General features: G+C 43.1%; 3 protein-coding genes and 1 long non-coding RNA gene across 7 annotated transcripts; 2 read left to right on the top strand and 2 right to left on the bottom strand.

The window, feature by feature from the left end:
* The first annotated feature begins 687 nt into the window (after positions 1-687).
* Positions 688-5,422, top strand: LOC133170577 (cytosolic sulfotransferase 3-like). Of its 2 annotated transcripts, none has more exons than XM_061303620.1 (8): positions 688-792; positions 1,852-1,995; positions 2,093-2,221; positions 2,303-2,403; positions 2,957-3,083; positions 3,152-3,249; positions 4,556-4,730; positions 4,794-5,422. In XM_061303620.1, the coding sequence occupies exons 2-8, from the start codon at positions 1,857-1,859 to the stop codon at positions 4,907-4,909; spliced, it is 885 nt and encodes a 294-aa protein (XP_061159604.1). In that variant the 5' UTR covers positions 688-792; positions 1,852-1,856; the 3' UTR covers positions 4,910-5,422. The 2 variants fall into 2 exon arrangements, with proteins under 2 accessions (XP_061159604.1, XP_061159613.1); XM_061303629.1 differs by having other exon boundaries at positions 738-742; positions 1,857-1,995.
* On the bottom strand, positions 5,131-19,238 carry LOC133170471 (proline-rich transmembrane protein 3). Its single transcript, XM_061303439.1, has 5 exons — positions 19,212-19,238; positions 18,922-19,007; positions 11,167-11,846; positions 10,802-11,092; positions 5,131-8,767 (listed from the first exon to the last, which is right to left on the bottom strand). The coding sequence occupies exons 3-5, from the start codon at positions 11,789-11,791 to the stop codon at positions 6,789-6,791; spliced, it is 2,895 nt and encodes a 964-aa protein (XP_061159423.1). The 5' UTR covers positions 11,792-11,846; positions 18,922-19,007; positions 19,212-19,238; the 3' UTR covers positions 5,131-6,788.
* LOC133170586 (uncharacterized) lies at positions 8,443-10,038 on the top strand. Its single transcript, XR_009718597.1, has 2 exons — positions 8,443-8,583; positions 9,703-10,038. It is a non-coding gene; the product is annotated as an uncharacterized LOC133170586 (long non-coding RNA).
* Positions 19,239-21,484: 2,246 nt separating the features above from the next.
* On the bottom strand, positions 21,485-27,327 carry ogg1 (8-oxoguanine DNA glycosylase). Of its 3 annotated transcripts, none has more exons than XM_061303573.1 (7): positions 27,081-27,327; positions 25,881-26,215; positions 25,643-25,822; positions 24,975-25,153; positions 24,755-24,902; positions 24,634-24,683; positions 21,485-24,554 (listed from the first exon to the last, which is right to left on the bottom strand). In XM_061303573.1, the coding sequence occupies exons 1-7, from the start codon at positions 27,110-27,112 to the stop codon at positions 24,357-24,359; spliced, it is 1,122 nt and encodes a 373-aa protein (XP_061159557.1). In that variant the 5' UTR covers positions 27,113-27,327; the 3' UTR covers positions 21,485-24,356. The 3 variants fall into 3 exon arrangements, with proteins under 3 accessions (XP_061159557.1, XP_061159566.1, XP_061159549.1); XM_061303582.1 differs by having other exon boundaries at positions 27,176-27,324; XM_061303565.1 differs by lacking the exon at positions 27,081-27,327 and adding an exon at positions 26,789-27,061 and having other exon boundaries at positions 21,498-24,554.
* Positions 27,328-27,425: the final 98 nt, after the last annotated feature.

Here is a 27,425-nt window from a genome sequence, read left to right as displayed (position 1 = left end):
AAAAATAATGATTACAGTGAAATGTAGGCAAGGTTACGCCCTTTGATTCAGGAAAAACGGTAAAAAAGTAAAATATTCTTAATTGGGCTATACTTAACAACAAAACAGCAAGAGCCCAGAGGGATGATCCGGTTGGAAAGCGGTTTCTCACTAGCAAGGCTGTTTTTTTGCTATGGGTTATGTCGGGGACCGCCCAGGGCGCAATCCACGTTGGGGCGTATTCTGTAGGATGCCGTAGACGTCTATAGCATAGACGTCTAATAGACATTTATTAGAACCTCTCTGCTATAGACGTCTATGGCATAGACGTCTGAGCCAGGGGTCTCAAGCTCCAGTCCTCGGGGGCCGCATTCCTACATGTTTTCCAAGTTTCCTTTGTTAAATACACCTGATTCAAATGATCAGTTCATCCTCACGTTCTGCAGGAGCCTGATAATTGAATAAGGTGTGTTTAACGAGGGAAACTTGGAAAACATGTAGGAATGCGGCCCCCGAGGACTGGAGTTTGAGACCCCTGGTAGACGGATGGTTCGCCCAGGGCGCAAAAGTAGCCAGGACTGCCCTCTGCTCTCTACTCCCGAACCTCACTACGCCACGCCGTTTTGGATGAACTGGTTTGTTCTGCATTCTACCACGGCATTAAAATCGGTCGTGATGTAACACTTCATGCTCACAAACATGCTCTTGCATGCTTGCTTGAGAAGCATTGTGACTTTATACCTACAGCCGGGAGAAGTCTAGCGTGAGTGGCTCTATGCATTATTCTTTATTATGGCTTTTCAATTGCTGATAGTAGGTACATGTTAAATTTTTTTGGGTGCTTGGCTTCTACATCATAAACTGGTTTACTAGTATAATGAGTGCACTGCCATTTGAATTTCTAACATCTCTTGACGGTATAGCCAGTTTGGGAAGTGGAGCGATACAGTGTGTATAGTTGAAAAACAAAGAACTATTTAAATACATAAATAATAAATAACTCCGGTTATTTTTAATACTACTACTACTACTAATAATAATTATTATTACTATTACTATTATTCTAGGCTCCAGCACGCCCGGGATAAACGGTATAGAAAATGGATGACTGTATTATTATTATTATTATTATTAATATTATTATTATCATTATTATTATTAGGCTCTGGAAGATTGCATTGAACGATATATTGGTAATGAATGTCAAGTATTTTAAGTCAAAGTCAAAGTCAGCTTTATTGACACACAAAGAAACCGAAATTCCGTTTCCTCCATCCCACGGTGACGAGACACAGTACACGATAAACATACAAGTAGACGACACAAAATAAAAACAAGAAGGCACAAACAATAACTAATAAATAATAAATAAATAAAATGAGTGATGAATAAATAATAAACAAATAACCCAATAAATTGCATTTTAAATGAGACAAATGTCACAGAACCAAAAACCTCACCAAAAAAAAAGAAGCAAAAATTGCATATTGAATGAAGTAAGGACAATCTCACCGAAATGTATTGACAAATTTATATTTAAGCAGAAAGCCACAAGTATTCTGTTGAATAATTAGCAGCAAGTGGCTAAACAAGTTAGTCATTGAGGCGAAGTGTTAAACGAATTTCTGTTTGTTTCCTTTTAGAGTGCCATAATGAGGTGTGGTCCCCAATAAATGTATGACAACAAATTGATGAATAACTAGGCAAGTAAAAAGTGTTCAAATATTAAAAAAAAAAAGAATGGTAACAAAAATTGCGAGCAAGTGAAGACAATTTGCATTTTCATTATTAACACAAGGTCGATACACGATTGCATAATCGAATTGAGGAACGACTCGATGCCTGTGCTTACCGTTTTGCTTTAAACCCAAGACCAGATGGAGGCGCCACCTCGACCAGAACTCTTTGACTTCCATGGCGTTCCCATGACCAAATTCTTCACTGACAACTGGGAAAACGTCAAAACCTTCAAGGCCAAACCAGATGACATCGTCATAGCCACTTATCCGAAATCAGGTGAGCTTTTCAACTTCAATCACAATTTCTCATAAATCCATTGATCAATAAAACACGTTTTCGGCTTACTTACTGTGTATTTTGATGATGGCGTCAGGAACTACGTGGGTCTGCTACCTCCTTGATCGGCTGTTTTTTGGAAAGACGAAGCCGGAGATAGAAACATCCCTCCCTCTGTATATGAGAGTACCATTTCTGGAACTCTGCATTCCTGGTTATCCCAAAGGTTTAAAAACAAAAAAAGTCATATCTGTCAAACATTACGTATCTCTGGGCACATTTGGCAATTGTTCTCTTCCTCCCGAAGGAAAAGACCTGGCAGACCAACTCACAATCACTCCTCGTCTCATTAAAACTCATCTGCCGGTCCAGCTTGTCCCTGAAACGTTTTGGGAGAACAACTGCAAGGTAAAAAGTGCGCCATGTCTGCAACCAACCGTGGCAGGTACCGTTTTTTTCCATGTATAATGCGCAAAACTTAGCTAATTTATTGTCCTAAAATTCTCAATTTTATTATTTTTTATTTTTTTAAATCCGGATATCATACGGAGGCCGCCATTACAGATGTGCTTTCTTCTCTGCTGTTCACTGCAAACACACTCCATACGAACACAATGCTCTGGTATCAGACGCTTGCTAGATCACCTGCTCGTTTGCTGTCACAATGTACCCTACACAAATCCGAAACATTTCTTCGCTATTGAGTATGCTAGCGCATGCGCAGTGATACTGACCGGCAGAACATCCGGTTGTTCCCAAAGATGATCTTTTTTCTGAAATAATTTTACGTTCACGGACTTAAGTAGGAGTCAAAATCTGGGTGCGTATTGTACATGGGTACAGGCTTTTTACTAGCATCAACATGCCATTTTTAGGGTGCGTATTATACATGGGGGCGCATTATACACGGAAAAAAACGGTAAATGAAAAGCTGAGATTCGTCGCTGTCTTTTTCGAGCAGACAGTCTACGTGGCTCGTAACCCGAAGGACGTTGCCGTGTCCTTCTTCCACTTCAGCCGCATGAACAGCATCCACCCCTCACCGGGAGACTGGGACGGCTTTTTGCAAAGATTCATGGAGGGCAAACGTGAGGTCAAAGTGGCACCACCTTTTTGCTCTTTCATCCAACATTAATCTTCTCTTCTATGGCTTCAGTGACGTATGGAGCTTGGCATCAGCATGTGGTCGGCTGGTGGGAGAAGAAGCAAACGTATCCAAATCTGCATTACATTTTCTATGAAGATCTGACCGAGGTGAAATGTTAGCAATAGCTTCACTAGTTTAAATCATTTAAAGTCCTGCTAAAGTGAGAACAAACATATCTTCTAAATTTGCCAAATTTGAATGATAAAAAAAAGCCAAGTGTAAAAAAATGAGGCTTTATAATCATGGCAATGTATTTTCGTCGTGTAGGCTAGCTAGCTAGCTAACTATAGCATGTAAACATATGCTCCGCCCTATGGCTCCAGGTCAACGTTTACGTTCCTAACACTACATAACCAAAAAAGGCCAAGTGTGGAAAAAATGAGGCTTCAAAATCATGACAATGTATTTTTGTCGCGTAGGCTAGCTAGCTAGCTAACTGTAGTATGTAAATATATTGATTGATTGATTGATTGATTGATTGAATATTTATTGATCCCCAGGGGTGGGGAAATTCAGGCCCCAGCAGTATCCATACCACAGAGTGGGTATACAAAAAACACACAGATGGCATGAGCGCAACTCAATAGGCTCTCACAAGGCTGCCACACAACGGCGCCACAAAGAAAGTCAGAAAGTGCACAAGATAAAAGCCATCAAAGCAAATCAAAGCTAAAAGACAAAGGAAAAAAAAGCAACAGCGGCCACCTAGCACCCCTCAATACAAGAGAACACCCCAAAACACACAAAATAGCCTCCACGGGGTCCATCGACAGGTGTAAGGGCAGTCCAGTTCAACGGCGCCCAATGGACCGTGGTGGTGAATCGGTGAAAACATCACAAAGCAGGCAAACGTGTGAGCAGCGTCCCGGGCACCCTGTCGGGGGACGTGCAGATGGCCACCACGGGGCTAGCATGGCGAAAGTCGTCGGTTCCGACGAGCACGAGGGAGCGGACTCCCCACAGGTGTTGCGGCTGCAAGGCCAATGCGAGGGACCCGGTCATCACTGGTCGGATAAGCAGGAAGCCGTCGTAGAGTTACGCCGGCCTCGACCGATGATCCCGGTCCGGTCCCAGGAAGAAAAAATAAATAAAATAAAATATCCGATCCGAAGAGGTACCGAGGTGCGGTAGAAGGCACCAGCATCGCCGAATGGACAAAAAGACAGAAAGAAAAAGGAGAAAATAAGGAAATAAAGAGGAAAAGAGAGAACACTGCTGGGAGGCAGCCACTCACGGCGCCATACCAAGAGAATAATGCTTCATCCTATAGTTCCAGGTCAATGTTTTCATTCCAAACACGACATAACCATTGTACTGACATGGCAAATCTCGCTTTGCATCATTTCCGAGTGGGTCGAGCATGTTGTGGATTGAAAGGCGAATCTTTTGACGCAAGCCTTCCCACGTGCGCAGAACGTGGGACGCGAGATCGACAAGCTGTGCACTTTCCTTGGCTTGTCCGTCTCGGCCGAGGAGAAGGAAAGCATCATGACCGCCGTGCAGTTTGAGAACATGAGAGACAACAAACTGACCAACTTCACCAACGCCCCCTTAATGAATCTGAAGGTGTCTCCTTTCATGAGAAAAGGTACGGAACAAAATGGCCGCCGGTTGGAATGCCTTCTGAATTGATTTCTCTGCATTTTTGAAGGGAAAGTTGGTGACTGGAGGAATCATTTCACTGCGAGCCAAAGTGAACGTTGTGATGAGCACTACAAGCAGCTGATTAGGTCTCCTGGACTACGCTTTCGCACCGAAGTGATTTAACAAACCGGTCGGTCTTTCAAGAAGTCATCAAACTACACCGGCAAGCTTTTCTAGATTCCTCTTCTTGTCGACAGTTTTCTATAATGTCGCCAGAGGTTATATCATCAAAGACAGTACACGTGAATTAGGAGCTATTCATGTTTTTATTTGAATCCAGACATGAAATTCGGCAAAATGGAATAACAAATGACCCAGATAAAAAAACGCTAATACTGAAGATCTGCACGACACATGGATTTATTTTCTATGGCATGTAAGCTTAAGAGGGAAGGCAACACTGATCAGACTTGGAACTTTCTCTCTGGTCTGGAAGAAAATGAAAGGGAACAAACAAGACAGGATCATCTTTGAAATACACTGGAATGGAGACCACAACACAAAGCCATTGGACGGAAATCACGAAACAACTTAAGCATCGCTGGGAAAAGTGGACGTCATCCTGTCATGGTCTGATTGGCTAATAGAAATCATCCCTGTACTGATAATTAGCCAATAAAAGAAATATTTTATTGATGTCTTCTTTTGCATCAACTGCACATGCTCACTCAAGCTCCTTCCTGTACAGTGGGAATATTTTTTTTTTAGCTCCAAAATAGTTGTTTCATAGTATCATTTTCAAAGGGAATCTAAACATTTTCATAATATCAATCAATATTTCAATCCTTAGCACAGCCAAGAAAGTCCCGATATCAAAACAACAATAGCCAAAAAAAGAAACCTTTCGATTGTCTTTCACAGTGACAATCATGACTATGTTTCAAATATATCTCTGTTCAACATAAAAATAAAAGTATTTACATTGTTGCTTCTATAGAATATATTTGAAAGACACTTTTTTTTTTCTTAATCTCGAGTAATAAAATACTTCAGTCTAGTGCTTTGATGAAAAGTTAAGTGCAGCCATAGTGTGTTCATGCCAAGCCAGATGTTAATTCTCGGCGGAGTCCTGGAAATCTATGGCGGGTTGAAATTCATTTCTATTTCAATTCTGTCTTATGCTATTGGTGTTACCCAATACTGATAATCTACTGTTAACCGCATGTAAGCATATACTACATGTATCTAAGTGTGAAAGTGGTTGTGATTTAAATCAATCCCATGTCAATTCCAAAGCAGCCCTGACATGTAGTAGCATGTTAAGGGCTTACAAATACTTGACAATTTAATTAGCGTCGGGTTTACAGAACCATTACAAGCACGAAACAAAAGTCATGGATGGCACATTGTTACATGACAGAGGAAAATTGAAAACTCCGGAAGAAAAGAAAGCAAACGCGATTGTTGATATGGAAACAAAAGGGAACGACAAGAGCTCAGTTTGTCTTTTATCCGTAACCATGATGTTTGGCGATGTTCTCCGTCAACCATTTGATGATCTAATTCGATTCTAGTAGGGAAACTTAATGAGTTCAATCGGGAGGGGCAATTCCTCGGAACGCAACGTATGCGTTTTCCACGATGTTCTCAAATAATCATCGACACCAGCAAGTTTTTCATTTTTACTTTATTATTTTTACTATTTTAGCCTCCAGGATCAGGTGCTGTACTCTAGTCAGTGGTAGACTGGATGTTTTACCTTGTGTTGAACTAGCATCATATTAGCTTAGCGCTAAGCTAGTTTGTTTGCAAGCTCCCTAGCCAAACAGTCATTATGCTATGACCATGGGAGAAAAAAAATGATGAGCGGTCGTTTGGTCTCATGCTTGTGTGAGTTTTCTCACATATTTTAAAATACTGCGGGTTAGATTCATTGTCGATTTTAAATTGTTGTGAGCGTGAATGCTTCTTTCTTGATATCGGTCGGCGACGATAGGCTCCATCTCACCCTTGTAAGAATGAGCGAGAAAAAAAATTGAATGCATGGATTGGATGTTTTGTTTCATAAGTCAATAATGTCACTGCTCACACTTGCAGAGTCGTCATGTCGGCTGACCTCCAGGTAACTGCGTGACCCGATAGGCCTTGTAGCCCTCCCCCGCCCCTGCTCAGAGTCTGGTGTGATGAAGGGTCGCGTGTCGTCCACTCCCTCCTCCCCGAGATGTCCCGTTGATATTCTGGTGGGGTGAAGCGACACGGGGCAAGACACGGACGAGGGGACGTTTCCCGTCTCGTTCCCTGCCCACCTGTGACCCTGATGGGAAGGTGTGGGTGGAGCAGTTACCTGCCTGCTAGGCACACTGCTGAGAACGCTGCCCCCCAGAGGCATGGACGACTCTGTGGGAGCCTCGCTGCTCTCGGAAAATGGAGGGTCACTGTTTCTGCGCAGCCAGAGCCCCGGTATGACTCCGGATCCGAGGGAGGGAGAGTGCGAATTTTGGTTAAAAGGTTGAAACAAACTACCCCCTTCGAGTAGGTGTTCTCGGTGCAGAGCCTCATCGATGCTGCGGGTGAGGTTAATGGGAGACGGGGGTCGAAGATCAAAGTCGCACATTGAGAGCGAGGGGTCTCTGTCGGTCTCCAGATTTCCACTGACGGAGCGTTGCGGAGTCCGTCCGAGTGCCTGCATTTTCAGCAGGGAGCTCGTGGAGTCATCGGATATGCCGCGTTCGGCCGAACGACCCCTGTGGTTGCGTACTCGGTTGCTGTCTTTGACGGACTGAGCTTGCGCAGGTGCTTGATCGTGATTATGGTTCCTGATGAGACTCTTTGTGATGTCCACTCCAGAACGTTCCTGCCCAGCCCAGTTGTTGGGCACCTCTGCTTGACCTCCTGCTCCAACACCGTTACTATCAGACTTTTTGCACGGTTTTCCCGTCAGACTCTGGACTATCTTGGACCAGCACGTGTGCCGCTGAGAGGAAGGTCCAGAATGGCCAGGGGACGGCACGTCTCCTGCCGTTCCTCCATCTCCTGCTCCCCCCTCGTCCGTTCCTCTGCAACAGTGGGGCCTCCAGAACACCCACGAAGCTAAGAGAAGGAGGCCTAAGCTCCAGGTTAGCTCCAGTAGTCTGGCCCAGAAATGAACCAGCCACCAGCCCCAGTTGAAGCTCATCCAGTCCCCGAGAAGTCCATAGAGCCAAAAGGTGGCATGAACATGTAACCCACAGCAAAGTGCTCCAACAACCGCACAAACCGCCAGCACCTTTCCAAGAATAATCCCTTCTTTCCTACTCCCTGTCCAAGCCTTTCTCCTGGCTTCCTCGTTGAGTCCGGGGTGAGAAATGGGAGGGCAACGTATTCGTGGGAAGACATAGAAGAGGAATCCCAGACAGAGACCCAGACCCCAGCATAGGGCGAGAACCTGCAGTGTGACAGGCACCACGGGCGACAGAGCTGGCGAAAACAGATCTGCTGCCAGCAGCAGAGTGCATTGAAGCACAGCCAACACGGCCACAAGGGGAGGACGCTCCAACGTTGAAGGTAAAACTGTCACTCCGGCCGCCTTCAGGGCCAGCAGGGCCAAGGCAGCCTGAGTCCAAACCAGCAAGTGGAGCGGCAAGTTGTAAATAGCCGCAACTGCCCAACGAGGGAGGATTTTATGCGTCCCGTAGGGATCGATCAGGAATAGAGCTGCCCGCAGCGCTCCGACCAGAAACAACAAGGCGTTGGCCAGCACGAGAGCCCCTCGATGAGGACAGCTCGAACCCGGGGACAAGATGAGCCCGAGGGCCGACCCGGCAAACAAAAGCAAGAAAAGGCTCGCCGAACCGTAGACATGTAGCTCCCACGCAAAAGTAAGATTCTGGCTCAGGTCACCCCAGTAGATGAGGCTTCTATTTGGGGAGGGTGCGGCGCTGGCAGACGGGGGCGACATGGAAGCCTGATGAGGATCCGCTAATAAAATGGAGCGAGTCTTCGGATCAACGAAGATGACTTGGGTGACTGGTGCCACGCTGGTAGCCAAGATTGTTGGGTTAGCTGAAAAAAAAGAACAACAACAACATAAGTCTCGTGTAAGCGCAAGGTAGCTGTGGTTGAAAGGGAGGCGTCAGTTGCTTAAGTCAACTGGCTTGTAGAAATATGACCTCGCTCTTGAAGAAATAGTCCGACCTTATTCTCTTGCCAACTAAAGGCTGTGCTAACGCCACTAGAGGGGTGTAGCTGGCCATCCATTACTGTACCATCTGGTCCAATCCAAAGTCAAAGTCAAAGTCAAAGTCAGCTTTATTGTCAATCTCTCCACGTCACAACACACAAAGAGACCGAAATTACGTTATTCTCTATCCCACGGTGACGAGACACATAACACGATAGACATACAAGTACGCGACACAATATAAAAACAAGAAGGCAAAAAATTCAAACAATCAATAGTAAGAGTGATGAATAAATAATAAATAAACAGATAACACAATAAATAAGAGGATCAAAACGGAGCCAGCAAAGACAGCAAGCCAGTCTCATTATCATGCTAGCTTGTCACATAGCGAACCACCTGAGGTCTAAATATGATTTCACCACAGGACGATAACCAAGTAATCAAATGAAACCTCTAAACTACAAATGCGAGTATCATGTACTGTAAGTACTTCCTATGTGAGGCCCGATAAAACCAGTTCTCAACAAATTTCAGCCAACTGGGATATGACGGTCAAGTCATTCATTATGTAATTCAACTAGACTGGCAAAACATCCGACGTATATAATCGCAGATGTGATCGTATCATGTTAATCGTGTCATTAGCATAGCAGACGTAATGCGGAGCAGGTCCTACTTGGTAATTACGTTATGGTTACATTATGTAATGAATTGTAATGTCTACATGTTACATAACATCTTCATTTGTCATAATGATGTCTGAACGTGTACCACTTGATTTTTTTGTTCCTGATCGTGGCGGTCGACTATATAGGAGACAACAGATGTGCCATGACAGACGGCTAATTTCTGGAGATCTATATTTTTGGACCTCCAAGGATGTCAAAGAGTCATTTTGCCCAACTTGGATCACTCAACAAGGAGAGGCTAACGAACCATTGTTGACTTCCAACTTCTTCTTCTGGCCAAGCTATTGGGTTGACCTCTTGGTTTCCGTCAAAGTGTTTGACTTCCTTCCTTGCAACTTTCAGGGGTGTGATGTGGACACACTCCACAATGCACAGCTGGGTGTGCTTAATGTACCTCCAGCTTCCCCAAACCGCACGCACCGTTGGCGTGGATTGAATAAACATATGGAAGTCATGCAAAATGATGTCTCCGTTACCGTGTTGTTCTCAAACAATCTGCCCATGTGTCACACTTTCCACTTTTTTTTTCTATACATCTGCTTTTCATTATTCTCGGAGTTTCTATCGCTTATTCCTTTACCGCACATTCACCCAACCCAAGGTTTCTGTATTCCCAACAGTCTTTTTTTTTTTTGTCTTGAACCCACTTTCCTTTTGTATGAATGTTTTCCAAGGATTCCAGTTATTTCCTTTCCATGCAACCCACCCTGCTGCCATCTGGATCTACCTTCAAATGCCTTTCCCTTTGCTTTGAAGTACCGTATTTTCCGGACTATAAGGCGCACCTAAAAACCTAAAATCTTCTCAAAAGCCGACAGTGCGCCTTATAGTCCGGTGCGCCTTATATATGGACCAAATTCCTAAATTCAAACTGGCTCGAAGCATTGTGTCATGAAATCAATCATAAGTGGCCCGCTGAAGACTATGAATCATGAAGCAAAAAGACTATGGATCATTATTTTGTGATTAGAAAGTAATTTGTTGCGTCTGAAATTGAAATAGAAAAGATAAAATGGAGAATGATTTGATTTAGATTAAAAATCTGACATGATGCATTCATGGTGCGCCTTATAGTCCTGTGTGCCTTATATAAGGACAACGTTTTAAAATGGCCCATTCATTGAAGGTGCGCCTTATAGTCCGGAAAATACGGTAGTCTTTGGTTGTCTGAAAAATGTTTTTTTTTGGAATGAAAATGGTCAAACAAAGTTATTCTTCAGTTACCTGTTGGTTGCACAGATGTCCGTGTTCTATTCCTCTCCAAATGTGTGGTTTTGTTTGTTGCTTTGGTTGGTCTTTTCCCATCCAACTCGGAAGCCAGGAGCGTTCCAGATGGAGTTGTCGTTTCAGTTACTTTCTCCGTTATGATCTTTGGGAGTGAAATCTCGTTTGGATTGGTGACCGGCTGTCTTGGAGTCTGCGGTTGTTTTCCAGTAGATCCCACCGTGGTGGCATTGGAGACTTGGTTTAAAGTCACGGACCCCTTTTTTCTGTCAATGGGAAGTTCCAAATCACCTGAGAATGAGAAGAAAACACAAGTACAAGTGTTGATTTGAATGTAAACGACTGAACAGGGTTGAGTTCCTCACCAGCAGGGGGCGTGGCCTGTGTCGCCATTGCAGACGGAGCTGCTCGTGAGACAATTTGCGTGGTCACTTGCGGCTCCGTAGCCCGAGCGACCGCTGATGAATTGCTCCCATCAGCTATTTTAGTTCGCGCTTGCGCTCGATACCGAGCCGATTCATCGATAGTCGTCGGCACAGGCGCCAGCAATTCCTCCTTTTCGAGAATCAGCGTTGTGCTACCGGATCCGAGTCCCTGCAAATCACGTGTCTCTTGAACTCCAGTAGTCACCGCTTTGTCAGTGAGCACATTTTCCTTCGATGTCTTTCTGAGTGGCGGGCCGCTCGAGTCCACCTTGGGCCCGGTGGCGTTTGTCCCACGGCTCCACATAGTGGAGTGTATTCTCGGCCTTTGCTGAGCTGCATTTGTTGTTGTCAGCCGATCCCGCGCTGTAACCTTAGCCGGCCCGGCACTGCGCCCGCCGGGAGGCAAGGAGGACCAGGATCCATCTGTCTGCTTGGTGGTGGCTTGAGAGTCTTTGGGAAGATCCGGAGGAGAGAAGGAAGGCGACGTGCCAATGACGACCTGGCCATCAGATGGACGGAGGGAGGAGATGAGGAAGCTTACTAAAAGGAGTGGCATGGAAGCCATGGCCTGAGTGGTGAGCAGGGGCCTCTCGCTGTTACATCATCCTCACACTGGGCTTCTGTTGGGAGGGAAAAAAAAAATTACCATTCATCTTTTTAAAAAAAAAAGTTTTTACTAGTCTTTACTAGTCTGGCTAGACATACTTCCCTGAATCATTTACAAAATGTAGACTAAAGGGGGGGGGGGAAGTCTAAATCTGAATACGATTTTTTTTTTCCAGTTCATGCAGGAACTGTTGTCCTTCTCCCGTCTCTGATTTCAAAACGAGTTACCGTAATTTTCGAACTATAAGTCGCGGTTTTTTTCATAGTTTGGGTGGGGGGGGGGGTCGACTTATACTCAGGAGCGACTTATATGTTTTTTTTTTCACTTTTTTGGGCATTTTATGGCTGGTGGGACTTATACTCCGGTGTGACTTGTAGTCCGAAAATTACGGTAGTCATCAGTTTGTTGTGTAGCCTATACTGTATATCACAGGTGTCAAAGTCAAGGCCCGGGGGCCAGATACGGCCCGCCACATCATTTGATGTGGCCCGCAAAGACAAATTGTGCATCAAATTCGTGTGTCATTACTAGAATTGCAAATTGTCTTCACTTTTAAAAATAGTTTTTTTTTAATATTTGACCAGTTTTTGCTAGTCTGATTTGAGTTATTTGTCAGTTTGTTTTGCAGCTTTTACTGTATATAATATGAGGTGCTCATACATTTATTTGTCATCATGGCCCTCCGAAAGAAGCTATGACTACAATGCGACCCACGAAAAAAATGAGTTTGACACCCCTGCTGTATATAATTTGAGACTTTCATACATTAGGAGAAATGGAAAACATGTAAGACAGAGGTCCTTGCTCACCGTATCACTAAATTACGCAAACTCGAGATGGACTACAGGAATACTAAAAACAAATCTATCTCTTAGTTCTTAATCGTCTTGGGTAATTCTGTGGATTTGGTCTGCTGAGTCAGCGGTCACATGGAACTTCTATGGGGGGGTTTTGCAGACCGGCAGGATGTGTCAAGTCGTTTTCACGAAAACTCCCGTTCCCAAAAAGTCTCAAAGCCAAATATTGCAAAATTCACCAGAGTCATGATTGATTGTCAAACAGGCTTTTATAAACTCTTTCGTTGTCATGCGGTATGTCATAAATCAATCAATAAAATATTAGACACGGGATTTGACAGTTTGACATGTCATTTTGATTGATGATTTCTTCAAAGCGATGAAATAGTGCTTCTTATGAAGAGCCCACCGACACAAAGAAACACCTCAAGTCTCAAGGTTTGCACAATCCTCAAGGACCAAACTGATAGCAGCTGCCCTTCGCTCGTCCCAAAAACTATTTTCTTCTTTTTTTTTTTAGCACACGGCTTACGTAAACCTTCCTTGTTCACGCTGGCCTCTATCTTTGACTCACTGAGAGAAACCCCGCCGAGCAGAAGAATAAAGATGGTGCTGAAACTTGAGCGTGTAACATTAGGAGCAGAAATTATTCTGTGTGTAGGACTTATTCTACAGCCAATGAGTCACCAAAGGTTCATTCACCGCCGTGAAGACTCATTGACCTCATTCAAGGTGATTTTTTTTATTTTTTTTAGTCCACTTTTGGAAAAAAAAAGACAGCTCCCAAAGTTACCGAACGAGAAGTCACAGACGGATGACGTTAGGACAATCGTAACGGTACGATCGTTCATGCAGAGGCATAACAGTAGCCTCTGTGTTTATTTTTGCTTCCCGTCTCGGTCATTTCTTCTACTTTCAGGATGACTGGCTTGGGTCCAGTTCAACTCCCTTTCCTCTTTTCCACTTCTCTTTCTTGCATAATTCCAGCCCGGCGATACAGCATGCATGTAGAATCATTTCAGGACAAGGGTGGGTGAAAGTAGTGGCAAAGATGGCCCAGTGATGAGATGAAGCTGACAGCAAAAAAAAGGGACCGCGGGGGGATGAGGGGAACGAGTGAAGGTTTAAATTTAGAGCAGAAAGGACAGGCTGGTTCAAATGAAATGACAACAGCCATTTAAAAAAACTGAATGGGCCATTATGGACAAAAAAGGGGCGCTGGTATCAAATTTTGTTTCAAATCTTATTTTAATGACTCAGATAAAATTTGATTTTGCAATATTGATATTTTCCTCTTTGAGTGTGTGTGGGGGGGGAGTCTGGCCCGGTGAGTGACGTGGGTGCCAGCCAATGAGACCGTAGACTGACTTAACTAGCTAACTGTTAGCCGTCATGTTTATTTTGTTGAATGAAGCGATTGAAAGTGCATCAACCGTTTTGTCCGTTGGCACGTTGCAATACTTTGAAGGAACGTTCCATTCCCACTCCCGTGAGGTTTCCATTCCCCGTACACACACGCACTGGCTGGCAGCCAAACGGAAACAATCTCATCATTGAGAAATGGCTTTTAATAAACACATCACCGTCTTGTTCCAAAGCACTCCAGCATGCCCAAGCCTGTGTGCTTAGATGAATGAGTCTACAAAGGAGAACAAGACGTACTCGTGGACCTCCTGAATGTTTTTTGTCTGGCTCAATGAGTCGAAATGAAACAACCGTGCAGCGCCAATCTGAACAATCCCCAAAGAGAAGGAAATTGGCACATTGGCTTCCTTTTTGGCAGATGGGTGCAGCCAGCCTGAGTATTTCCATCATGTTCCTCTCCCCGGGGGCCAAAGGACACATCATTCTGCTCAAGCGGGGTGGGTGGATGGATGTTGTGGAGATGGCGTCACGCTCTCTTGCACAATATGTTCTTTCTCCAGAACAGGAAATGCTTACGGACAATATGGAATAGTACAGCAGCCAGAGATTACACGATTGTGATCACATGACTAAGTAGCGGAACAGGCGCTAATCTCGTTAACGTTGATGTCATTTCTAATACGAGTAATGTTGGTTAGTTCATATGGAACAGACGGGGAGAGGTGTGTGTGGAATATTTGAGAGATTTTTTTTTTCTTCTCTGCCGGCGTCCAGACAGCCTGGCAGCAAAATGTTTCCTTTCATATACAGAGAATGTTTCTTAGGATACACATCAATTTGTTGGCCGTCAGTCTTTTACAGAAAAAAAGTTTTAAGTTTTTTTTTTTTTTTTTTTTTTGCATATATTAAAAGTAGTTGTGTTTTGACAATTTTGAGCAGAAAATGTTTATCACAAAACACCTCTGCTCTATTTGAATCTTATAATTGAATTGAAATTTGAATGACAGCAGCAAATGTACAATAATCCCTCGTTTATCGCGGATAATTGGTTCCAAAAAACCACCCGCGATAAGTGAAATCCGCAAAGTACGGTCACCAACAAGAAGTACTGGGCAGGCTAACGAGTTAGCGGAAAGATGCTAATTTGCGATTGCGCTAACACGCGAAAACGGTTTTCTAAAGGAATGTAAACGAATATTTGGAGCAACAATACATTGTCCTAAAGGTTAGACACATGTCTCCTCTATTTAGATGTTTTATTTTGACTTGTAAATGTTTTTTTAATTTGGGGAAAAAAAATCCGCGATGTAGTGAAGCCGCGATAAACGAAACGCGAAGTAGCGAGGGATCACTGTATTTAGATCTCAGAGTAATAAGATGTCATTATTTTTTTATCCTAGAGTGCCCATCACTTAAGCTAACTTCAAAATCCCTTCAAAAACTTCTCAAGTCCAAATCTGAGGAAAGCTACAATGCTCAAGCTAGCAAAGCCGGATGAAAAAGTAGCCGTGTTTGAATATTCCTGCTGGCCCACAGCAACGTCGTGTAAGATTTGTTTGCACTGCCTTATGGACTGTAGGTGGACACATGAAGCTGTGAAGCCCAGCGAGAAGCGGGGAAATGGGAGGGAGACTATGTGCGGTTATCTTGGTATGTGGGGTAGTGGGGGGAGGTCGCGGCTATGACCGTTAAAAATTCCACACCTTGGAATAACATGTGGATTGCCTCCATGATATTCTCCAGCTTCTTCTATTTATATGGCAGATTTGCTCCTTTAAAGACGGCTAAAAATTCCGTTTATGATACGCCGTTTTAAATCGAGAAAAATACACGCGAGGATAATTGATTCTCCTGAAGTGCTGATAGGCAACTATCCCTCAAATGCCGCCCGCTGAGCTTTTAAGGGAGTCCAAAGCCGTTTAAAGATGTCTTGAAGGGAGGGGGGGTCGGCAAGGTCGCGGCGTCAGAGGAGACGAGACTCCAAACGCTTTTGATCTCCGTCCGAAACGGATGTTCGTCTTAAAAGTGCTGAGCCCCACCACATCAGGCGAAAGGCCGAAGGTCACGGAGGGTGGGCTGGTTAGAGTACCCTCCAAAACACACACGCAGCAAATATCGACTCATGATGGTGGCCGTAGAAGGCTTTTCCAGAAAATTTCATTGTCTACCAGGGACGTATTCATCATTCGGGTGCTGGCATTATGGCCGAACAAGTAAATAATCAAACTGGTTGAGTTAAAACACAATAAAAAGTAGCCGGCCAAATATTCTTTCTGTGGCCACACTTATAACTGAAGTTAAATATTCTTTTAAAAAGTTCTTCCTAAACAGAATTGCTCATAAACTGGATCATTTGTAAACTGGGGTTCCATTAAATACCATTACCACACTGCCACATTGATGCTATTTGCTAGCCTGTGGATGGGGTTTCCCATAATGCGTTAGCATTGAGCTAGTGGCCATACATGGTTTTAAATATACTGTGAGTAATACTTTTTGTTTTATGATTATGTCTTCTTTCTGGCTTAAGCAATAAGACATTCATTGCCAACTAAGAAAAGCTGCTGAGCATTTTTCCTTTTCTGTTATGTTTCACATCCAACGCTAAGCCAGTCATTCCCAAAATCGTAACTCATGACGGTTATAGACGTGAAAGATATTACCGTAATTTTTGGACTATAAGCCGCACCACTCGTTATTCAGGGTTCAAAAAAAAAAAAGTCAAGGCTTATAGTGCGAAATTTACGGTAACTGGGTTGGCAGGGAATGAGTTAAGAATTCAGGTGTCCAAATAGTGGACCCCAACATTCCCAGTGACGCGCACCACAAGTGAGCACGCAAGACAGCTGCTAAATCTTGTGCAAGCGCCAAAACACTGTCGGGGAAAAAGACATGACAAGTCCTCAAGTGTTGGCCTGCAACAAGGGAGGAAAGCAAAAGTCTCGCTCGCTTGCAGCTGGATGCAATAAAAGGTGTTAAGTGAAGTGTTGTGTGGCAAACATTTACCATTGAAACATTTGTGACGGCTATTTCATAAAACCCGGGATTGCGTTTTAATGCTAAGTGCCCTTTGTTGCTATGCTAATTGTAAATCGTTTTATTTCTCAGCGGTGACCTTTTAAGATGGCGAGACGGGTATTAAACTACAGTAGACTGCTTGTTTAAAAGCCTCCAAGGTCAGCCATTATTGTAGTCCGAGCACTCGGCAATTCAAAACAAAAGGCTTATCTTCCGTCCTCTTCCAGACAACTGTCGAAACAAGCTGTAAATCTTTACTGAGCTGCTTTGAAGGAAAGATGAGGCCTCCTTGTCCTGCCAGTGGATCTGGGCGTGTTGTTTTTCTTCTGAATTGAGTTCATCTGGCAACTCGCGTTTGCCGTCCGGTAGCACGTAAAACCAGTTTCCCTTTCCCGAATATTCCAGACTAAGGTTCACGTGAATCTTCGGCCACGTTGGCACCCAGACAAACCCGTGTGTTGCGACTGCACACAAACACAACACGCCGTGCACCTGCTAAAACGTCGATGCCCCGCTCGTTGCTAGTTGAAGTGGAACGGCTATTTCCACTCTGTGCGCTTGTCATGCTGTTTTAATTTCCTGGAGTTATTATCGGGGGGCTAATTTGGTTCCTGGTTTCGGTCTTGTCAAACCTACAAGATTGCCAGAGATGCGACCAAGAAAACAATTCTACTCTCGACTAAAACATTCTTTATCATCCTTAACTGCTTTACAACTATCACCCATGATCCTTTTTCCATTTCATCGGAATCTCGGAATAAACTCATAAAAAGGTTTCGCAACTGCACGTGGCCGATGCTACGTGTCTCTTTTCGATATTCTGCCCGTTTGACCTGGGATTGGTAGTCGAGGGCATTTCGACAAGCTGTTGTAAAGCAACACCCTTCTCAAACTGATACAGTATAAAGGGTAAAAAGCTAACGCAGGTTAAAAGGTGAGGCCATTGTAATTGTGGCGCACCACAAACACAAAGGTCGGATTATTAGCCAGGGCAATTATAAATTTCCTTGATCGGGTCAGCATAAATATTCATGACCTATTTAATAGAAATGGAAAATGAATAAAAGGAAATGCTGCGCTCATGCAGGGATGTCACATTTAAGGTGATGGGTCACTTTTACTGTAGAGTTTTTAATTGGCTGGGTTTGTTTTCTTCGTGTGTCAGACAGCACTTTTATTTTTTTAGATGATACAATATAAATAATTATTAGTTAGAGTTTCAGTATATTATGAATTCATCTCCCTTTTTTCAATCCATTCTGATTCATTTTGCATTTGCAGAATATGAATTAAGCAGCAAGATGTTTGTCCATCTCAAGAAGTGGCCATTTTTTCCACTGGCTGTTGATTGAAAATAATATCACAGCTGCTCAGGCCTCAGGAAATGAGTCATGACCAATTGCGGCTCACCTGTTTTATGACTTTGGTCATGTGACATTTACAAGCTGCGCCGTAATTGGCCAATACCTGAGCCTTGGGCAACTGTGATGTCATTTTCATATAATACAATATATTCCAAAGATTTCTGAATGGACCTAACATTTTTCCTATATTAAATTGATGCCTGGAAAGGACTAATTTCAATTAATTTCAATGAGAAACAATTTCATATACAGCTCAATTTATTTCCACTCAAATGTTATCTTTATATTATTAAAATTTGTGGAGGCCCCAACTTATTCCACCACCACTTAATAAAAATAAAATACACGAAAAAAAAAAATACACCGCTTCCCCCATCAATATTCAAATGAGAGAATCAAGTGGTAAAATATTCCAACGAGAACAATGGTGAGAAATTGACTCCAGTAGCCTCCTATAATGGCTACGACGCTTAGTCACATTGTATCACTGCGCAAAAGTGACGCCGCACCGCAGCCTCCACAAAAAAATATATATTTAACGTACCTGCTAGCTGTGCGCCTGCTCTGCGCCACGACGCCGGTTAGGACGTGCTCGCTGCGGGACAAGTGTCCATAGTCCACGGTTGATTACTGGAGGAAGACGAAGAGGAGAGTGAACAAACGCTCGCAGCTCGGTTCTGCTGCAAGCAAGCGAGCGGCTCGACCACGAGCGAATGAGCACGACTGGAGAGAGAGAGAGGGAGAGAGAGAGAGGGAGGGAGACGCGCCCCCTCCCAGCGCTGCATCTCTCTCCATAAACCCAACTGTCCATTGACCCCCCCAGCAATTACTCACCACGGAACCGCAGCCTACACATTACCCAAGCTTACCAACCCCGCACGGACTCACGCACGCACAAAGCTGGCAAGTGGATCGTGACGTCATATATTCTGTTACCTTACGGATTTCATTCGACTAAGCTCCTACACCAATGTTACCTATTTAATGAAATGCTATCCAACCAAACTACTTTATATATATATATATATATATATATAAAACAATGGTTCAATTTTTTTCACACCAAGTATCACCATGAAAAAAAAGTACAGTGATCCCTCGCTACTTCGCGTTTCGTTTATCGCGGCTTCACTACATTGCGGATTTTTTTCCGAAATTAAAAAAAAAAACATTTAAAAGTCTAAATAAAATTTCTAAATTGAGGAAAACGTGTGTCTAATCTTTAGGACAATGTAGTATTGCTCCAAATGTTCATTTATATTCCTTTAGAAGTCCGTTTTCGCGTGTTAGCATCTTTCCGCTAACTCGTTAGCCTGCCCAGTACTTCTTGTTGGTGACCGTACTTTGCGGATTTCACTTATCGTGGGTGGTTTTCGGAACCGATTATCCGCGATGAACGAGGGATTACTTCACCACCATAATTACCAACAATAAAAAAACAGGAACATAGGTAGTGAATCAAAACAAAATGGAAGCTGCTATGTAACAAATGCAAAGCACTTTGTCACTTTAGGAAATGCTAGAAGTCTCTTGGGATAACATTTTGTTTGTATTTCTGCTGAAGAAAATGGTGGATCCTGGTCACTGTGGCACCACTAGATGGCAGTACATTTAACACAGTGTCCCTTTAACACTGTGTGCTCTGATGTCAGACGCCGCCACTCCTATGATTCGATAACTCCACTCAACTGCAGCTACTACAAAAATACTTTTTAGTCCTTTATTTTACCAGCTTGCTTCTAACGCAAAGCAAAAAAATAAAGATAGTGATGACTCAAAACAGTAACATTTACCTCTGGGGGCACATACTGACATTATCCTGCAGCACTAGAATACAAAACCTGGGTTAATTTGTATAATTCACATGACTAGAAGTAGCCTCAACTGCATATTTTAAACGCCGTCTGTGTTTGAAGGGTACGAGGGTAGCGGATAGCGTTGGTGCGCATCAGTGGAGAACGAGCTGGAATATGAGCTGGCCTCCATCTTTCTGCATCATCATGCTGCACCTTGGCCTAGTGCCTGCTTTTCAAACTCCACCTGCTCACCTTCTGGGGTGCAAAAACACTCCAGTTGGAACACGCACGCATAATATAACGAGAGAGAATCATATACTACGATATACACCGAGCAGCTATGTTATTATATTATGCGAGTGGTGATTTATTTTTATTTTATTTTTTTAAATTTATTTCACAGAAGGGGAAAAAGTACTCACAACCAGGCACGAGCTCAAGCACATGCAATTTATCAATATTTAAAAAATAAAATGAACCTATTAACTCCCCTCTTGAAAATATATACATAATTTATTTATTAATTATTTAATTGGTCACAGCTTAGCAAATACCGGCGAAAAAGTTTCTGAATGATTTATCGTTTTTTTTTTCAATTTTATAAAAATCTGCCATTTCAACAGGGGTGTGTAGACTTTTTTTCAATCCACTCTAATCCTCTTTGATAGCTGTATTATTGCATAGATTGTGCAAACAGAAATAAATGCAAAAGTTAAATAACATACTGGCGACACGTGCTCTTTTTTTTACCTGCCCCCAAAATATCGGTCTATGTGTCTGACTCACGCTATACTAGAAGAAAAGACACTGTAAGCAAACATCATATATACAAAGAGTAAACATACCAACCGCATTGTTAATAGCTTGCGGCTTGTGTGCAAGTGTCCTCTTTGTTGGTGGCACACGCATGAAGCAGAAAGCCACAGCCGTGGTTATTTGCGTCCGTGCAGTGTGCGATGTAATCCTAAAATAACCCGTGCACGACACAGGATTGCCGTAATGCCATTACATTGTAACTGAGCCAGCAGGAAACGCCGAGCGGGGTTTAAACATGTTTTCCAAAAACAATAAACACATACTGTAATTTTCGGACTATAAGTCGCACCGGAGTATAAGTCGCACCAGCCATAAAATGCCCGGAAAAGTGAAAAAAAAACATATATATGTATATAAGTCGCTCCTGAGTATAAGTCGGCCCCCCCCCCACCCAAACTATGAAAAAAAACCGCGACTTATAGTCCGAACATTACGGTAAATAAAAAGAACATGACACCTAATCATTCGTAAAAAACTATTATTATTTATGAGAACTTTGGAATCATCTGCTGTGTGCTTTCCTCCTATTTTCATGGAACCCATTCATTGAAAATCTATCAGTGTTTTTTAAAATATTTTTTTTTTCCAACAATCATTTTGATCCACACTGTCAATCAAAAACAAACCCGATTAGTTTAATGGCGCAGGTGTATCTAATAATGCACGCAGTTAATCATATTCGACTGACAACCATTCGTAAATCTGGAACGCACTTTCAAGCTTTCAAAGCGACAACTAATGCGACATAACTCACAACATTTAAAGCATGCATAATGCTCAAAAGGAGGGCGACACCACAGCCACATGTGATACTCATGCTGCCCACATTCATCTTTGTCCAAGAATGCGGTGACCACATTCCGCTCTGTCATTTCAATTGATCCGGCGATCGGCGATTCTGGAACAGGCGGAATGGGCTCCTCCTCAGATTGCACAATCACTTCATCACTTGCCAGCTAAAGCTAGTCAGTGGCAAGAAACTATTAATTGCTGGGAAATTGAATGAGGCCTCAGTTCACGAATAACAGCCAAAATATTCATACGCCAACTCATCAACTCAATTCTGTCTGTGGATGTCTAGACTGCAAAGATGAATTGGCGTAGCCCCCCCAAAAAGACTGGCTCCAGCTACATTGGGTTGACCACATCTAAGGTGAATCAACATTATTTAGGCAATGTATCACACACATGCTTGACTACATCTGATACTATTCAGCAGTAATAACATTCATGGTTTTAGAAACTACAGAGTGACTTTGTTTCAACCATCACTTGAGCAAAGTGGAATTTAACAAAAAAAGGTTTAAACTAACTGTAGCTAAAAAAAATATCAAGTTATTAAACAAATGTAATTTGTTGTTTGTCCAGCCCCGAATGGTCGTCACCACCGCCTGGAGATGAGCGGCTAACAGCTAGGCTAAGCACTTTGGATGCTAGCAAGCATGGAAGCTCATGGAGATACAGTGATCCCTCGCTACTTCGCGTTTCGTTTCACTACATTACGGATTTTTTTTCCAAAAATTAAAAAAACAATTTAAAAGTCAAAATTAAACTTCTAAATTAAGGGAACTTGTGTCTAACCTTTAGGACAATGTAGTATTTCTCCAAATGTTCGTTTACATTCCTTTAGAAGTCCGTTTTTGCGTGTTAGCACGATCGTGAATTAGCATCTTTCCACTAACTCGTTAGCCTGCCCAGTACTTCTTGTTGGTGACCGTACTTCGCGGATTTCACTTATCGCGGGTGGTTTTTGGAACCAATTATCCGCGATAAACGAGGGATTACTGTAGTTCAATGTCGTCAACTGAAAATTGAAAGTAACAAATGACAGACAACATAGAGAAACAACAGCCATTTTCACAATTACCCACTAATTGTGCTTGTTCCAACATAAAGCAATAATAATTCCTTGGTCATGGACTTTCACGTTTTTTGGTTTGGCATGACAAATTGTGACGCCCCCTGCTGCTGAAGTCATTCACTGCAGTAAAACAAAGCTGATGAGAAGAGATGCCCCATACTCAAGGACAAAGAACAAGCCGAGAGCCATCCCTTATATAACGCCGGGTTGTGCGTTAAGTGTTAGCGCATAGCCTTCCTTTTCAAATTCACGTGCCCACCATCAGCATGCATCCACCAAAGCCTCCCTATTTGTTTCATTTTTGCTGCTCTCCTGACTCCATTCTCGCGCTGCTGTTCCTCTCTGCCCTGAAGCAGGCCCCCAATCCGTATTTGGCTTAAATGGAGTGGGCATGAACGCTGACTCGCATTCATTAATGCACATGGCTGCACACCTCAGCACATAAACAGCACTTCTGGTTGCATGACACATAAAAAGAACACGTGCAAACGTATTCAGGATGCACCTTGCGTGGAGGGGGAAAATGGAACCTTAACTTGTAAGCCGTGAAGATGCACATATTGTTAATGTGGCACAATGGCTGCTGTAAAAAAAGAAATGCCAGCTGACACAGTCAAACCAATGCTAATAAACACAAGCACACTGATGGCACCCAATTCAATAGATTAGAAACGCACAGAAATGTGTTTTAAATATGAACACAAAAGCCATAATGTACATATTAATGCATTTACTCGGGGAAATCACGTTGAAAATAGATGACCCATAAGTGACGTTAACCTGTAAAACAGTAAGTATATACTGCCATCTAGTGGCCACGGCAATGTTTGCCGACTTACTTTCTATTCGCTAGAACTGTTTGCGGATTGAAATTTTGCTATTTTGTATTCACCCCCCCCAAAAACAAAACTCGATACAGTACTATTTTTTTTTTAATTCATGGGAAAGTACAAAGAACAATTACACAAACTAGCTTATTTAACATACCGTTTTTTTCCATGTATAATGCGCAAAATTTAATTTATTGTCCTAAAATCTGGGGTGCGCATTATATATGGGTACAATATATATATATATTTTTTTAATCCGGATATCATACGGAGGCCGCCATTACAGATGCAGTTTCTTCTCTGCTGTTCACTTCAAACCCGCTCCATACAAACACAATGCTCTCGTATCAGACGCTTGCTAGATCACCTGCTCGTTTGCTGTCACAATGTACCCTACACAAATCCGAAACATTTCTTCGCTACCGAGTTTGCTAGCGCATGCGCAGTGATACTGACCGGCAGAATAACACCGGGTTGTTCCCAAAGATGATCTTTTTTCTGAAATAATTTTACGTTTACGGACTTAAGTAGGAGTCAAAATTTGGGTGCGTATTATACATGGGTACAGGCTTTTTTCCAGCATCAACATGTCATTTTTAGGGTGCGTATTATACACGGGGGCGCGTTATACATGGAAAAAAACGGTAGTTGTATCAAAATGTAGAAAAGTACAGTATCATACTACCTGCTCCTCCTTCACGGACCTCTTTCCCTGCTTTCGCGACGCTGACTTGGGTTTCCTGTTTTTCACAGTCTTCATATTTGCTCTCTTGCACGTCACCACACTTTCAGTGTCGGACTCTTCCTTTGGTCTTTTCAGACGTGGCGTTTCTTTCAGCTTTTGGAATTTCTTGAGATCGGCACAGAACAACACCTAAACGACGGAACGTCGCTCTGCGGTTACAGTTGGATCAAATGCGTGGAGATGTTCAACAACACATTCATCTACTTACAGACTGTGCCCACCCGGCGTAGGGACCCCACAGATTCCTGAAGAAATCCCCTGCGTACAATAATACCCATGAGTGAGGTAAAACCGGGTGGGATACTTCCAAAATACGCTCGAACACAAACCGATGTCTTTGTGAAGCTTCTCCGTGATGCTTTTGGGTTGGTTGGCCGTGGCGTATTTATAGTCGCGCTTGGCGATCTGCCACACGTGCGTGTCGATGGGCACGGCGTCGGCCTTATCCAGAGACATCAGACATACGCAATCTGCCACCTGAAGGAGAACACATCGGACAAGTTACGTTTTAGCTCACGACAGAGTGGCTGCTCATTTTGTCCGCTGTACCTTAGTGCCCACCCCGGGTAGGGCACGCAGAGCATGGCGGGCCTCCGAATACGGGACCCTGCGAAGACCTTCAAGCCATTTGTAACCGTGTTGGTCCAAAATCTGCTTTGCACTCTGTTGCAAGAACCGAGCTCTGTATCCAAAACCGAGTTCCCTCAGGCGGGCTTCTACGCTGGTATCTACAAAACGCAAAATGGACATTTGCTTGGATAGTGAAAATACATTCAAGTGAGTTATGACACCACATAGAGTGGCTATAAAAAGTCAACATAGCCCGGTTAAAATACAGGTTTTTAAGATATAATAAAATAAGACACTTATTTCTCTATTTCCACAATGTGATTTGTATTTTGAACACAACCCTGCCCTAGTTGCAAGAGGGTGTGCACACTTATGCAATGACATTATTTAATTTGTTTATTTTTACTTCTTCTCTCGAAAGACTTTTTTTTATTTATTGAGTTGTGTGGTCGGGGTGTGTAGAATTTTTTTGATCCGCCGTACCTAGAATATGAAATCTGAATAAGAGGGGCTTACATTTGCAATCTATTTACCATATTAGTAATATTAAATTGATCTTGCGTGGATTTTCTCTGCCAACTCTTATTGAAGATTTGAAAAAAAAGCTACGGCAGCACATGTCTGGAACTTGCAGAATATTTGTGCACCTGCTAATGCGGACAGCGAAGGAAAGTCGTAGTAGGAGGTTTGATCCAGCTTGCAGAGCAGGTTTCCCCGAGCCTCGCACAATCTCTCCACCATGCCTTGGATACGGGAGATGTGGTTGTTGGAAGTGCAGATGAAGGAGAAAAGGCATTCTGTGGGGTCCTGGCGGAGCATTCGCACACCTGTGGAATGAAAATATGAATGCGAGCTGTTAATAAATGAGAGCGTGCAAACACTGACCGGTGAAGATGTCTGCAATTTTCTGGAAATGCTTGTCCGCTGCTCCCCATTTTCTGTACAGATCCTTCAAATTCACATCCAGCTGGAGGTAATCTCTCAACATGGCCTCGTCCTCATGCTGGTTTACAGCCATGGCCTCCTTCTGTTCCTTTTTCACGGCTGCATTGCATTTCAGCTGTGACGTGTTTTTCTCGCCATCCTTCTCTGCCATGAGTCCTCTGTGCACGTCATTGGGTTTATAAACATGGTACCACAACGTGTCCTCGGTCTGAGTCAGAGTCCACACTTGTCCTCCCATCACTCCAGTCCAGTGGCCGTCTGCCGTCTCCCTCCAGCTGTGGAAAAATATGCCGGTTATCTTTGGTTTGAGTGTGAATAGTTGATCGTTGTAGACTGCAAAGTATGCAGACAGGTAGGACAATTCAATGCTTGACCACTAGATGGCAGAAGGTAGGTAGTTAAACTGAGTACAGTAATCCCTCGTTTATTGCGGATTGGTTCCAAAAAACACCCGAGACAAGTGAAATCCGCAAAGTACGGTCACCAACAAGAAGTACTGGGCAGGCTAACGACTTAGCGGAAAGATGCTAATTCGCAATCTTGCTAACACTCGACAACGGACTTCTAAAGGAATGTAAATTGTAAGCAATACTAAATTGTCCTAAAGGTTAGACACATGTTTCCTTAATTTAGAAGTTTTATTTTGACTTTTAAATGTTTTTTTTTTTAATTTTGAAAAAAAATCCGCGATGTAGTGAAGCCGCGATAAACGAAACGCGAAGTAGCGAGGGATCACTGTACTATCGACATCGTTTGAGAACATTTTTGTTTAATAGTGTGTCGTACGATTTTACCAATGCAAACTGCAGAGTGTGCCTTGGTTGACGCTACTAGTTTAACTGACGTACCGGAATGATTGCCCACAAGCAAGAGTGAGATCCAATCGGAGCTCTGACTTCTCACATGTTAGAGCTCTCCACGTTTTGACTCCCGATGACAGAACCGCGTGGGTTGCCATCATTTTACGCATTTGTTGGCATGCGTCTAAAACCTTATCACAGTGAAAAGAACCTCGACTTGCATATTGGTCGCTGTTGTTTACAGCCGGTCTGCCGGCGGAAGTTTGATGACGTCAGAGCGGAAGTTGTCAGCCAGCTACATTTTTCGTGAGGGTCGCTGATGTTGTAATGATATACTCGCCTGTTTTGTGTGCAGGAGTTCGATTCCCGCATATAACACTCGTAAAAAAAGCTACATTTTTCGCGGTGTGGTTAACCGTATAAAGAGGAACGCACGTGGTTGCCTTGATGGTAATCATGTTAAAAAATATCTCAATGGGACGAAGGAAAATGCCTGTAAATTAAGTCGCTTTTTCAGATAAAAGCCCACATTTAACTAACAAATGTTAGCTGTGTTGTTTTAGCGAAAAATATCTGGAATGATTTTCTGACGCAATATTTCTCGGATAGTTTTGGAGTTCATTACCACTTATATGACATTAATGTTGTGATTGGCCATATTCCTTTTAGTAGGCGGTGCTTATAT

This window comes from Syngnathus typhle, linkage group LG2, assembly GCF_033458585.1.
Source record: "Syngnathus typhle isolate RoL2023-S1 ecotype Sweden linkage group LG2, RoL_Styp_1.0, whole genome shotgun sequence".
Taxonomy (NCBI): Eukaryota; Metazoa; Chordata; class Actinopteri; order Syngnathiformes; family Syngnathidae; genus Syngnathus; species Syngnathus typhle.
The sequence above is the reverse complement of the archived record's forward strand: the minus strand, read 5'-3'. Positions and strand labels throughout refer to the sequence as shown.

Bases quoted from the DNA above. Each gene is read 5' to 3' on its own strand.
- ogg1 (XM_061303565.1), bottom strand. From the start codon at position 26,910: ATGCGTAAAATGATGGCAACCCACGCGGTTCTGTCATCGGGAGTCAAA. The intron at 26,216-26,788 runs GTACGTCAGTTA...ATTTTTCCACAG, and splicing joins GCTTGTGGGCAATCATTCCG to CTGGAGGGAGACGGCAGACG. The intron at 24,555-24,633 runs GTAAGTAGATGA...TCCGTCGTTTAG, and splicing joins ACGCCGGGTGGGCACAGTCT to GTGTTGTTCTGTGCCGATCT.
- LOC133170577 (XM_061303620.1), top strand. From the start codon at position 1,857: ATGGAGGCGCCACCTCGACCAGAACTCTTTGACTTCCATGGCGTTCCC. The intron at 1,996-2,092 runs GTGAGCTTTTCA...TGATGGCGTCAG, and splicing joins AGCCACTTATCCGAAATCAG to GAACTACGTGGGTCTGCTAC. The intron at 2,222-2,302 runs GTTTAAAAACAA...TTCCTCCCGAAG, and splicing joins CATTCCTGGTTATCCCAAAG to GAAAAGACCTGGCAGACCAA.
- LOC133170471 (XM_061303439.1), bottom strand. From the start codon at position 11,791: ATGGCTTCCATGCCACTCCTTTTAGTAAGCTTCCTCATCTCCTCCCTC. The intron at 11,093-11,166 runs GTGAGGAACTCA...TCTCATTCTCAG, and splicing joins ACAGGCCACGCCCCCTGCTG to GTGATTTGGAACTTCCCATT. The intron at 8,768-10,801 runs GTAACTGAAGAA...CTTTTTTTTCAG, and splicing joins GACATCTGTGCAACCAACAG to CTAACCCAACAATCTTGGCT.